Below are 13,863 nucleotides of genomic sequence, written 5' to 3' on the forward strand. Positions count from 1 at the left end.
ATGCAACGTTACAATTGTACAAAAACATTACACTACTCTTTTCACTATTAAACTACTGTAACTAAAGATTTTAAAAGAAAAAGAAATCACTGACAGACATAAATATTTGTTCCAAAATGATACAAACTTCTTGATTCTAGAGGGAGTTGCTGAAACAATTGTTGATGCCAGTGGTCTTAACTGGGCTTTAGACTTATTCCTTAATCAAATGAACAAAACATGTTATCATCTTTTATGGCGCTGTTAGATTAACTTGATTGTTCTTCTATTCTCATCACTTCTTTTTCCATTCATTCTCAGATATTCTGAATGCTGTGCAGTAAGAAAACATACATGTGAAATTTGAATAAAAAATGAAGGATTAGGGGAAATAGCAGAGACCCTAGCAGAATCTGCCCTCTGGGACTAAATATAGTGCTAATAATTTGTAATTACTATATTTGTAATTTCTAAATATTATAATTTTGACAATAACCTTATTGTTATGGACTAGAAAAATAAAATACGACTATAAAAACAGTCTCCAATCCAGAGCGCGTTAAGGAGGTGTATTTTGCAAATTCCTTGGTGCAGATTTTTGGTTAATTGCTGGTTACAGATCTGCCTGGCATAGCAATGACTGCAGGGCATGCTTGGGTCAATCTTGTGCAAGTCATCAAGGTGATGGTGGTGGAGGTGTCCCACAGCTATCAGTTTCATACTTGCAAGCTGTCGTGAGGCCTTTGTTAATTCATTTTGAGATGCATTAGTATTTCAGATCCCACATATCATCCCGTCACTTTGCAGAGATTCTAACGGGTCTGCTGATACTCTTTCAGAGTTCTTTGGTAGGGTTTTTTTTAAATACTGCCTGCTTTATAAAATGGGCTTTTCTGCAGGTGTGCATTTGGCAGATCAGTGGCATGAGTGTTAATGGTATTATGTTTTAAATTTATTTTATTGGAAAGATAAAGCAGGGGGAGAGATTATTTTTTTCCCTAGTTCATAGTTTTGGTTCATCTTTCTTGTATCTGGTAAATATCTTCCTCTTCTGTCCCCATGCTCCCCTTATAACTAGTGTAACAGTTTATAAGAAATGAGACTCAAGGTTCCTTTTTACATTTTTCTAGTCAAATAATTTCATAACTACTACACTGTTTAACTCATCCAGAATGCCAAACTGCAAAGAACTTTGTCATTTCCATTTGTTTTCAAAGTTAGAGAGTTAAAAATATAACTTAGGAGTACTAACGAAAAGTGAAAACTCAATCAGTCTACTGAGATCTGTTCAGTTACGCACGTGGGTCATTGTGGCTTTGTTTTGGTTTGTTTTGTTTGTTTTTTCCCCGATAGGCAGATGGAGCTTCTCTTGACACTATGTATATGATTGGCGTTAGTCTTGGGGCTCATGTAGCTGGTTTTGTTGGCCAGAAATATAATGGCAGTATTGGCAGAATTACAGGTAAGGCTTTTAATCCTGATACGTGTATTCTAACGTACCTTGTATTGTTATCATAACTGCAAATCACAGGGATGCTAGCACTGAAATATCTGCAAATGAGAACGGATTCTTTAGTAACATACACAAGGAAACAGTGTCCCTGATAGAAGTTCAGAAAATTGCAAAAGTCTGCCTTCAGGACGTAAGTTACAGCTGAAATTTTCCAACCTGTTTACCTCTAGTCTCTCAAATGAAAAATGAGTGCTACACCCAAAAGCCACTTAAGTTAAATGACATACTACCTGAGTTTCTGTCCAGTTGATGGAGCAAGTCAGGTCCCTGCAAAGGAAAGTTCAAAAGCTCTTGGTCAGACCACAGGAATCGGGCACGAGGATTTAGTTTCAGTTTGAGGTATCTGAACATGGTGCAGGCTTTAGGATGTTGAGCTATCTGCTGCAGGGAGCTTAAAGCAGGTGTCCAGCCTGTGTATGGATACTGCAAATCGTACCTCATACTTGCTACATGGTCAACATCGTCATCTGTGGGAGTGGTGCATAGAGTGCAAATCGGAGTATCCTCCTGTGGGTATAGCTTTCAGGACCAGGGTCGCATGAAGTTTGGGATTAACTTTTAGATGCTGGTTCCTAGGGCAGAATCCACCGTGCTAAATTGAGTGCACAGGCTCCAGATACTTCTTGTGGTGAAAAAGCAAAACTCACCGCAGTTAGCATGTGGAAGAGGAAGCTGACTAAGTTAGCTATCAGAAGGGTGTTAAGGAGAGTAGGGACTGTTCGATCCTGATAGTGTTTAGGATATAAGAGAGCCGCTGCTTTCAGGCTGAAAGGAGGCAGTTACCTCTCCTTGAGACCCATAGCTCCAAACCCTCTCTTCAGAGTACTTAAGTAATTTTTTTTTTTTTCCAAAATGTAAGAGGGGCCGGTAGCCAGTCTTAAGAAGGGGAATTAGAGACCCCTTCCCTTTTTGTATTAATCTGAAAGCCAGGGCATTTTCTAAAAGTGTGACAGGCTCCAGTTATATTCCTTTGGTTAAGAATCTCATTTCCACTTTAAGCAATCCCTAGAGTTTGTTGGCATCACTGGTTGGGGACAGTCTTGATTGCAATGCTAGGCTAGCAGGTCCATGTCCTCTCTGTACACTAACTAGGAGCTAGTAGATCCATGTAATTTCTGAGCTCAGATGCTCACAGTTAAAGGGAATTATATGAAATGTTTCAATCACTTTCTTATAATTACAGATATGGATGAATAAAGGCAAAGACTGAGTGGTCCAAACACACAAAGTTCATAACCTCTTATTTGATTGCTTTGATACTTTTTCTTCCAAACAAGTTGAGCCAGTGGCCAAAATGTTGTTGGAAAAATGAGATTTAAAAAAAAAAAAAAAGAAAAACATATTTTCTGCTTCACTGTTTGGAGGTTTCTGGAATATACAACTAATTAGTGGACTAAAACAATGACCTGTGTCACCTGGGGTACTATGAATGTGTATTCCCAGCATTCCATGATCCTCTGTGTAGTTTGGGTCTTGGTTATGTTGATCTTGAGAGAGAAACTTCCTAAACTAGTTCTTAAAGCACATCTGTCATTTAAATCATAATACAAATTTGGATAATTTAAGGTCATACACTGCACCTGTCTGTCAGTCAGTGAGAATGTAATTAGGAGTCAGTTAAGTGTAGCGATATGTTTTGCCTTGACAGTTGTATTTTCCATCTTTGCTGCTTTTTCTTTTCCACTCTTTGTCTATGCTTTTATTGTCAAGAACATAGGAGCAGAGCAAACCTCAGCTAACAACTTCCCTTTCCTGTGAAGGACAGAAATTACCATCTGGAAAATTATCAGGCTTCAGGGGTGCACAACAATAATTCCCTATCCCTAAAATGAGTGAGAATATGCAGTGTTTACCCTTCAAATACTTTGCCACCCAAATTCCCTCCTCCTTGATATAATGCGCTTTTTGTGGATCTCAGTTGGAATCTCTTTTGTCATAGTTGAGTTTTGATTTGAGTATAAGATTTCCAAGTCTCCTTCAGGTGAAAATGTAGTCAAAAACTGGTATTTCACTTAGGTGTATGTTAGAATTCTTTTTCAGTAAGTAATTTCAACACCAACTGATAAAATGATGGAGGCATATTTGAAATTGTCTCCATCCAAGATGACTTCATCTTGTGTTCTGGTGGTGAGAGTAGTTATGTTGTATGTTTCATTTTTGTGATGTACACAATAGGTATTTTATTTTCTGGGAAAAAGGACAAAATTAATTCTCCTGATTTTATCCCTAATGCTGTTGGCCTAGAATTCATCTGGAGAACTGGGAGATGAGCACAACTAGTTAGGGGCAGAGAGAAATTCAGATATAGATTGGTCAGTCTTGTGGTAGGAACCCTTACTTTGCTTAGCAAGTTGAAGAATAGAAACTTGAGAACTGTGCTGTTTTTTATTTTTGTTATTATCCCAGGAAAATGAAAAGTGATTGATGAATAATGCTGAAATGTCAGTCTTGTATCTATATCTATATCTATATCTATATCTATATGTGTAGAAACAGACCCCAGGATTTGTAATGCTAGTGTTATTGTCATTTAGGTCTTGATCCAGCGGGCCCTTCGTTCTCTGGACAACCACCAGAGGGGAGACTGGATCCTACTGATGCACAATTTGTTGATGTAATCCATTCAGATACTGATGGTAATGACACAGCCTTAACTTTCCTATTTCAACTTGAGGAAAGGCAGGGAAGCTAAAGAGAAGGGATAAGCTGTTTCAGTAACATCCAAGTAGTGCTGCAGAAGTATATTTTGTGTTATCTGTTAGATCCCTATGCTGTTGCTTTCTAACAATGTCTGTACTTTTGAAATCATAATGTATGTTATTATGCCTATTCATCAAGAAATTGAAACTCAACTTTGCTAATGACTTAAGCAATGATGGGCTGTTTTGTTCTGTTCTGACATGAGTGTCCATGTTATTGAGTGAGGGAAGATTCATGACTGAACCTGAAAATATTGAAATAACTTTTATGTCCAACAGCTGACTGAAGGCATATGTAGATAACTATATAGTCATGAGTCCATTTAATGTCATGCAAAAGTAGCGATTACACCACTGTCATTTGTCTTGTTTGTTGTAGTGTATTCCTTCTGAATACAAAAAAAACAAGTCTGCACATTGAATAAAGCGTGTCTAGAGCGTTAATTTATGATACTGCTATTTGCAAAATAGTTTAGCATTAACATTCTTTTGCTGTATTAGTGTATATGAACATAGAGGTTGTAAGCGCGTAATTATCACTGGATTAGTCCCTTCTGAGACAGCTGGTCTCAGCTGTATCATGTTAGTACACTGCAGATCCACTGCTTAAAATTCTAAGTCACATTATTGTAAGGTTAAAATGAAGAACATTGTAAAGTCTGCTTCATCCATGCTATAATGCAGGTTAATTTGTTTCTCAAAACCAGAAGTAAACCTTTCAAACCTACGACACTTGTCCTATTATTTGTGTAGTTTCACATCAGTTTCTTTAATAATACTAAAAATTAAGCATTTTGCTATACAAATCTATATGTGAAGCTGTAAAATACCTATATTTTAATGTTCCAATTATGTGAATAAAGATAATATGTGGGAAAAAGGAAGGTGAGTCAGATTGAGCTAAATCTTACTCATGGTCTTTTATAGGACAGATACAGATTTTTCTACTGTACTGCTTATATTAGTGTAGCTTAGAACCCAGTGTTGTACAAAAAATGGAAAATCTTACTCTAATGAAAATTGCATTGGGAAAGAATTTTGGTTGCTGGAGAGAACATGAATTTCATAAAGTTCTTTTTGCAAATAATGTCTCAGCTACAGCACTAAATAGTTGTTTCTGTTCTTTCATTTTTCTTTTGTGGCAGTAGGAATCTTACAAAAATTTGTATATATTTGTGTACAGCATTTTACATGTGTATAATTTTCTTAAAAAGAAAAAAACCCATGGATTTTAACTCATGACATGACTTCCATTTACTGAACAAAAAAACAGTATAATTGAAAAAAATTTCTTTGATCTCCCTGTTGTTTTATAATGAATGTGATGATGAATGATTGCATAATTCTGTTTATGTTTTTTTGATTCATGATGTTTTTACTTTAGCACTAGGTTTCAAGAAACCTTTAGGAACCATTGATTTCTATCCAAATGGAGGGATGGATCAGCCTGGTTGTCCACAAACAGTATTCAGTGGTAAATAAAACTGTGTTCAATTAATGACAAAAGAGTTTGAGATCAAATCTAGAAAGGTTAAACTGAATTCAATGCACACTGCACATATTCGGTAATATGGGAGCAGAGGGCATCGTATTCTTTCTTTTCCATACGTGCTCAGCAAATGAGAAATCAGAAAAGACATTTGACATCTTTTTTTTAAATAAAGATTTCCGTATAAACATACATATTCCACCATACCATTATTATTGGTATGATGGAATTATTATATTATATATACTATCTGCATACAGCGATCATTATTTTTCTGTGTTTATATATGGCTAGGCATGGGGGAAGATGTTTGTGTCCAAGTAGTTTGGACAGGATTACTTGCGTATGACATGGAAGACAAGGCTTTCAAGTCTTCACTGTGTCTTAGGTGCCTCCTGGTTGGCAACGATGAACTAGGTTTTGAACAGGTCTTTTAGGCTCTAGGGTGAAAACAGTTTTATGACACGATCTTTTGCTGCAGAATTTTGCTTATTTCAACCTCTATAAATCTTAGGCAAAGTTGCTGCCCATTGTTTTTGTTTACTCTTTTTGGATATGTTTATGTCTGTGTACTTTTCTATTACTAGTCTCCACACTGCTGCTAGGAATTAAAGCTGCTGCAAAAGCATAGGGTTTCCACTTGTGTGTCTGTGAGTATGGGAGAATCTCGGAAGATTCAGGATCATCTTCATCTGTACAATTCTCCTAGTTTGTTTTGCTAGGAGAGGGAGGGATTTATTACCCAAAAAACTTAGAGAGAGGAATCTGAAGTATTCCTCACCTTAATTTTTCTTCCAAAACTTTCTGCACTAGATGCAACAAGGCGAATTTTAACTCAGACTCATGCTTTGTAACACAAATTCTGTAAATTTGATAGGACTTAGTAGACTGTTTCTTGCATATAAAACCCTGTAGACTTTTCTCTGTACCTGTAATATTCAAAACAGCCCTCAATTTCTTCTTCTTGTGGGCGTGCATCCATTTTTTACACTTGGTGGTCAAATAACCAGAGAAGAAAAGCATGGCTAACTAAGAGCGACTCAGGTAAAGGGGATTACTTTGATAACAATGTTTGGGTTTTGGTGTTTTGTTTTGTTTTGTTTTTTTTTTTCACAGAAATGATTACATATTCTTTGTATATTTTGTTTTTTCTTTCCTGAAGGACTTCAGTATTTTAAGTGTGATCATCAAAGATCTGTCTTCCTATTCTTATCGTCTTTGAAAAGAAGGTGCAACATAATAACATATCCTTGTGACTCTTACTTGGATTACAAGAGAGGGAAATGTGTTGATTGTGAAGCTTTTCAGCCACTGTCCTGCCCAGTACTGGGTAAGCGTTACGGTATCTGCTCTGGGCTGGGTGAGATTTTCCGGGAAATAAAGACTACCTCTTTCTGAGGCTACCCCAGAGATCTGCAGTATTGTGTTAAGGGATCTGTAGAGATTGATTGCGTGCAGAGCTGCATACTGTTTAAAGTAGTTTAAAGTTTATGGCTTTGTCTGCTTTATAGTTATCTCTGTTAAACACAGGTGCTGGATGTTTCCAATCTTTGATTATTATGCTTTCCAGTCTGAAATGGATTCACAGAGTATTTCGTCTCTACAGAGAATCTGCTTCTACTTAGTTGATCACTTTAGGCACACATAGTGTATTATCCCTGGAGTACCTTTGGTTTTTATTTAAAAGTAATAATGTTTATAGCAACTTCACATTTTCTCTGGCACTTCTGGAATCAAGCTTTTATTTGGAGGGGGTTTTAGTTGTTTGGGGTTTTATTGCTTTTAGAGAGCATCTGGGGGCAGTTTGAAACCAGCTACAGTAGCGTGTAGTGTGCATTTCCTAGTTGGCAGGGTTTTATTAAGAATGCAATTTTACAAATATTTAAATACAAATTAACTTTCAATTTGTACCTTGTCACCTTTACATCTTTCTATTAGGACATACACCATACATGTATTAGTTAGATCGGGTTTGAAGTAAAAGCATAGACAGACATATCTGTATAATACATTATAATAAAACCCAACAATAATGGGGCCTTATAGTAGGGCAGAAAGACCCCAGGACTTCCTCAGCATGGTTACCAGCCATGCCTGATGCATTTACACAGAACACCCAAGATAGGCCTAGAGAAATATTTGACCAGTCAGCTGCCACGTATTTTTTTTAATAACCTATAACATATGAGGAAATGGCAGGCAGCTGAATTTGGGAACTGGGAGGAGGAACAGCATCCTCCTGCTGCAAGCTTTCCTGCTTGCTGCCTTGCAGTGGCATCTCTGCAGCTTGGAACCAGCTCTAATTGCCCAGTCTAGGTAAAGAAATCAAGAGGGAGAGAATAGGATTCAGCACTTTAGAAGCAAGGACTGTAATCAAGCCCCAAATACAATACACATAGAATGGCATACAACAAAAAATGCTTTCTACATTGCATCCAAGAGCTTAGGAGTTTAAAGAGTATCTAACATATTATTAAATAATATACACAGTTATAGACTGGAGGGTTTAAAAATATTTACTTTAATGATTCAAAAAAGAAAGGAAAAAAATTTACCTAATGTGAAGCTGTTCTGTTACTGTTCTAATTTTATTAGGAAAAATTTCTTCACGACAAGGGTTGTCAAGCATTGGAACAGGCTGCCCAGGGATGTGGTTGAGCCACCATCCCTGAAGGGATCTAAAAGACACATAGATGTGGTGCTTAGGGACATGGCTTAGTGATGGACTTGGCAGTGCTAGGTTAATGGTTGGGCTTGATCTTAAAGGTCTTTTCCAACCTAAACGATTCCATGATTCTATGGTTCTGCAAATATGTGGGCTACTTTATTGTGTTTGTTTTCATTACCTCTGTAGGAGTTTATAAGCAGTATTTTTTGGAGTTAGTACTCTAGACTAAATAGATTCCAACATTATGACAATTTTAGTGATACTAATATATTAGAAGAATTAAATACTCACATACTACATTCTATTATCCTAATGGGATTCTTGCATTTTCCAAGTCAATTTACTCTCAGGGAATGTTTAAGAAAAGTAACGCCAAATCTGTCACTTTGGGTGAGGGCTTTTTTTGTGTAATTATATGTGGATCAGAATTTTGCTAAATGTCTGAAATTAAATATTTAAGCTTTGGATTTCAGGTTATTATGCTGATAGATGGAAGAAACTGTTAATCCCACAGACTTCACCGATGAAAACTTACTTTGATACCTCGGACCAAGACCCATTCTGCAGTAAGTGGCTGATTACATATGTAACAAACTCTTTATGAAATGTTATGGCTGTTATTTGTTAGTTGATCTGGAGTTAAAGCATGTTAAAAGTAGAAGGTTATTGTTAGCTGCTGTGTAAAATGGTGTAATAAACCACGAGCTCAGTGTCGGTTTGCAGATTGGAAGAAGAAGAATGATTGTGGCAGAAGAGTAAGCAATATATGAACTGAGAAAGAAATGAGACTTTAAAAATAATGGGATAGACTGCCAAGAAGAAGAAGTAAGCCCGAAAATGAGAATCAAGTGACAAGGAGAAAGCTGAACTGAGAGCACCTGCTTAGATGGGATCAGTGCTACCATTTTTGGAGAGCAAAAATAGGAAGTGAGACTGCCCTGGCTCAGGATCAGAAAAGAGACACCTCTATGTTCCACCCCAGGAGGGGAGCACCCCACAGTCAACTAAAGCTACTCCAGCTTTTAAAAGACCACGTCTCCCTAGGAGTAAAACAGTGGAAGGAAAACCCAGCTGACTGTTTCAGGTTTATGCTGTATGGGAATGAACTCTTAAGGCATGTGTTTTAGCTGCAGCAATTTAGATATCTACCGATCCATGTAGAGATCAAGTTTAGATTCTTGTCTAATTTCTGTTCTTATTAACAGACTTTATGACCGTATGCAAATGTTAGCACACTATTCTATTTGGTTATGTTTAAGATTCTTTGATTTGGAGCATGGGGATTGGCTTACAGGGAATTCAAGTGATATGATTTTTTCCCATTAGATTTTTCTATCATCTCAGCAAGTTTTGTGACCAGGGACTGAATGTCTCTTGTTATAGTGGTAATCATGCTTACTTACATCACTGTTTCTTCCAGACGGCCAAAGAGAGGTTAAGGAAGACGTGATGGAAAAAACCATAAAATAACTCCTATTCCCAGTAGTCTTTCAGCTCACCCCAAACCTGCTAGGACTGTTCCCCTCTGCTCCTGTCTGCTTGGGCTTTGCTCTTCCACGCTCTCAAGGCCACACAGGCTGCTAGGTCTGTCTCTTCATTCATTCTTCCTGCAGAAAAATACAGCTTTGCTTTTGCTCTCACACATATTAAAATCTGGTCATTCATCAAATATCCAAGCAGGCAGAGTCCTGGTGATGGAAAGAGTACATTGCAGAAGGAAAAGGTTACATATAGTATTCTGCTACAGGGGTGCTAGAAGAGAAGAAAGGGGGAGAAATATTACCAAACATAGGAGGAGAGGAATAGAAAACATTTTGATGACAGCATAAATTTAAGGGAAAATACGCAAAGTCAAGAAGAAAAATGAGTCCAGTAGACCAGTCTGAAAAAGAGGGTATTTATCAACTAAAGCCTTATTTTAATTCTTCAATATTTGAAAACATGAGGAAATAGAAATAGAGGTCTTAAAACTAAGTGAAACTGTAAACCTGAGCTGGATAAGTTTTTCATATGAGATGAGGGAGAGAATGTTAAAAAGCAACATGCCAAAGCCAAAAAAAAAAAAGTGTTTGAATGGCTTCCTTACTTTGGGAGTAGTAAAGTGATGTTTCCTTTGTGTAGCCATAGCACGGTTACCATATTGGCGATGGTTACAGGAGTGTGGTAGAAGTCCAGGTCAGCATTTCTGAGTGCACAGTGGAACATGTTGGCTCCATGCCAGTGCAGAGAGTGTGCCAGCCCCACGTACCCAGCCTGTTTTCCCTGTGGGCCCTCCAGGGGAGGGGGAGAAGGGGCTGGAGCGTGGGAAAGCAATCAGATCCCTCTCCTCTTCCTCAGCCCTCCCCATGCGGTTTTTTTCTGGTATCCACACAGAGGTTTTGGCAGGTTGACTTGTCTGTGGGAAAGGATGCTCAGAGGCCCTGTACTGCTGCACCTGCTCAGGCTGGGTAAGCAAGGCGCAGGAATAATGTCTCTCTTCAGCTTTTGCCACCTGATTAATCTGCTCACCTAGCTAACTGCCCACTTTGCCTATACACAAAGCTTGTGCCAATGCTCTTCCTCCCCTCTCCCTGCCAGTGTACCTCAGCTGTTTTCTGGACATGTCCCTTTTGTGGGTAATGTGATAGAGTTGCTACTAGAGCTTGCCAAAACCTGAAGGTGTTAGTTAGAGATTGATTTTCCATTTTTTGCTCAGGCAGCTCAAACTCTTCCTGCTAATTCCGATGGTAGCTTTCTGATGCAAATCATTTCCATGTGAAAACTGGAGGAAATGATACACTAATTACATGGAACTCCAAGTAGCCATTTGTTAGAACCTAATTTTTGTCAATAGCTGCCTTATTCTGCTTTAAGCTGGTAATTTAGAAGTAAAGAGTCACTATTCTTATCATCAGCCGGTGAATACTTTTAACAGGGTGATAATAACAACTGCATCCTGTTGAGGTCATTCTTTGAATTTTATTATTTCCTATTTCTTTTTGCAGTGTATAACTACTTACTGGATATTACTACCTGGAATAAAAGCATTAGGAGAGGTTTCATTAAAGTTAAAATAACAGATCATGCTGGAAACACAGTAGAATCGGATATGAATAGGTATGTTGTGCTTTGTCTCTTAATCTTTTTTAATCAATTTAAAGGACTACTTTTCTGAGTTTCCTAAACCTTTTAAGCTCTTAGTCAAAAAAGTATCACGAGGTTGTTAAGACTTGGCCACGGCTCCTTTTCCTGGATATGGCTCAGTGTCAGAGGCAATGCTCCTCACACTGAAATGATCCTCTCTCCAATTATGAACTAGCCCAGGTCCTTGCATGGTACTGGTTTGAATCCAGTTCTAGGTGTCCTTGTTCTGAACGCTCAAAGTCAACACCTCTTACAAGATTTCTGATCTTAATAATAATGCTTAGCTATAACGAATATTACTCAGCTAACAAAACCCTGACTGGAAATAATATTTTTCTTTAGTGAAGCTTCAACGTTTCAGCAATATAAAAGAGTCAAAATACTAACTGGATTTTACCAAGACCTTGACAAAATATCAAAAATTTCCTTGACCTTTTCTACGAAGACTTTAATAGGCCCAAAACACAAGCTTAGGATTCTCCAGATGAGGCTGAAATCTCTTAATAATCCAGAAAGGTAAGTGTAATGTATCAAAGTTGTGTATCAACTAAACTGCTCAGGATGTTTCCTCAGAAATTTCCCTATATGGATTTTTTTTAATTATATATTCCTAAATGCATGAATATCCTTCTCATCCTACCTAGGATAGAATTTATCATGTGGAAGAGCTGCTCTGTTCATTAACATTTAGTGCACGGCACCCGTGTACAAGTAGATGTCACGAATGCTGCTTGTTACAGCAGGCTCCTGCTGCTGTCTGGTCACAATGGGTTTTCAAGGACCTCTTAAAATAAACCAGACTGACATACACCTGCATGGTTAATTTCTCCTACAGAAGACAAATTTTATTAAGCACTTTTCTCATTTTAATCATGTGTCCATACACAGCTTCTCACACTCAGATATGAAATGGAGCACTTAGCTACTTGTGTGACTGGAATGGGTTTTTGGTCTTATTGCTGAAGGTAAAGACCTTCCAAGACCAAAACACAGTCTATGCTTGCCTACACTTAAAATAAAATCATCTGCATTTTTTGATGATGAAGTGTAATTACTAAGCTTTTTTTATTTCTGGTTTTAAATACTTCAGCAGTATTGCTGTATGTTCATTTTTTTTATCTCCAGAGTTACTTGTACAATAGCAGTAGCAATTAAATTTTCCATTGACATCTTGTGAAAATAACATGTTACGTGGAATAGGTAAGAAATATCCAGGAGTAGCAAGAGTACATTGTTTTAGAGTTGTTACATTTATTTGCTTCATATGAATGGCAGATTCAACAAATCAGAATTTAAAATATAAACCTAATAATGGTTATCAAATAAGTAATGAGTGGGAATAATATTGCAATATGAGTAAGTCTTAAGTATATTTTGTTAACTTGAGAAGTAACATTTAAGGCTTTCTGATTTGGTATATGATAATAATCTAGTAGGAATTGGGTATGATACTGTGTGGAAATTATGAAACCATGTGAAAGTAATCTATTATTTCACATTTACTGGGAAAGAAGAGGAGACAGGTGGGAGAGAGTTAGGAAGAAACAGAACACTCAGTAATCAAAATAGTACCCCAGAATGTATATAAATTATTCTTAACTTGTTGAAGGCCATAAGTCTCAAGTTGTCAGGTGAACAGGCATGATTTTATTTAAAAGCATTTGGTGATGAGAGATAGGTGAAGCTCTAAATCATATTACAATTTTTTTTTTTTTCCTCAACCCAATGGTGGTAAATCAGAAGCTACATTTCATGCAAGCCTATCAGCATTCAGGACTTTTTCAGATACTGATCTAGCAAATAAAGATTTTTAGTGAACAGCCCATATTGGTTTTGAGTTTTCATTCCTATTACTCTGACTCTTGTAAGTTTTAAAGTAAGATGCACTTGATTTGCTTTAATATAGGATCCACTACAGTCCTTCATTGAGCCTCATCAGGTGGCAGTCATATAGGCACATTAGATACTTTTAGATATCAATGGAAAATAGTGTATTGAATCCACATGTGAAGGTAATTTAAATGCAGATGTTGGCTGGTATAATTACATAATCGCTCACTGTAATTATAACTACCTGTATTTACCTTATTTAGTTACATATAATTACAAAAATTACTTGAATACAGGATAATCAACTAGAAGCTACATTTAAAATATTTAAATTATTCATATAACAAAATAGTAGGTAAAAACCAGGGGACAGGTGCAGGGATAAAAGACAATAGGAGTCTCAGCCTTTGCTGATCTGGGTTAAGAGCAGACATTGAGAGTTGGCAGAATATCACTGACAATTGTCTGCTGGGCTGGTCCGTTATTCACACAGATGGTGTGTGAATGTGGGAGTGCTAAAAGGTACATATAATTTTCAGACTCTTCTTCTGGTCTCTGAGAT

The 13,863-nt window shown here is 37.2% G+C and overlaps 1 protein-coding gene across 1 annotated transcript in view; it reads left to right on the top strand.

The window, feature by feature from the left end:
* The window catches only part of LIPI (lipase, member I), a 75,406-nt gene that overhangs the window by 3,877 nt on the left and 57,666 nt on the right, over nt 1-13,863 (top strand). The window contains exons 3-9 of the mRNA XM_009883872.1: nt 1,333-1,441; nt 4,027-4,128; nt 5,576-5,665; nt 6,843-7,010; nt 8,822-8,914; nt 11,333-11,444; nt 11,814-11,987. Coding sequence (XP_009882174.1) covers nt 1,333-1,441; nt 4,027-4,128; nt 5,576-5,665; nt 6,843-7,010; nt 8,822-8,914; nt 11,333-11,444; nt 11,814-11,987 — 848 coding nt within the window. The remainder of the gene's footprint in view (nt 1-1,332; nt 1,442-4,026; nt 4,129-5,575; nt 5,666-6,842; nt 7,011-8,821; nt 8,915-11,332; nt 11,445-11,813; nt 11,988-13,863) is intronic.

The sequence above is a fragment of the Charadrius vociferus genome, unplaced genomic scaffold (assembly GCF_000708025.1).
Source record: "Charadrius vociferus isolate BGI_N301 unplaced genomic scaffold, ASM70802v2 scaffold414, whole genome shotgun sequence".
NCBI classification, from domain to species: domain Eukaryota; kingdom Metazoa; phylum Chordata; class Aves; order Charadriiformes; family Charadriidae; genus Charadrius; species Charadrius vociferus.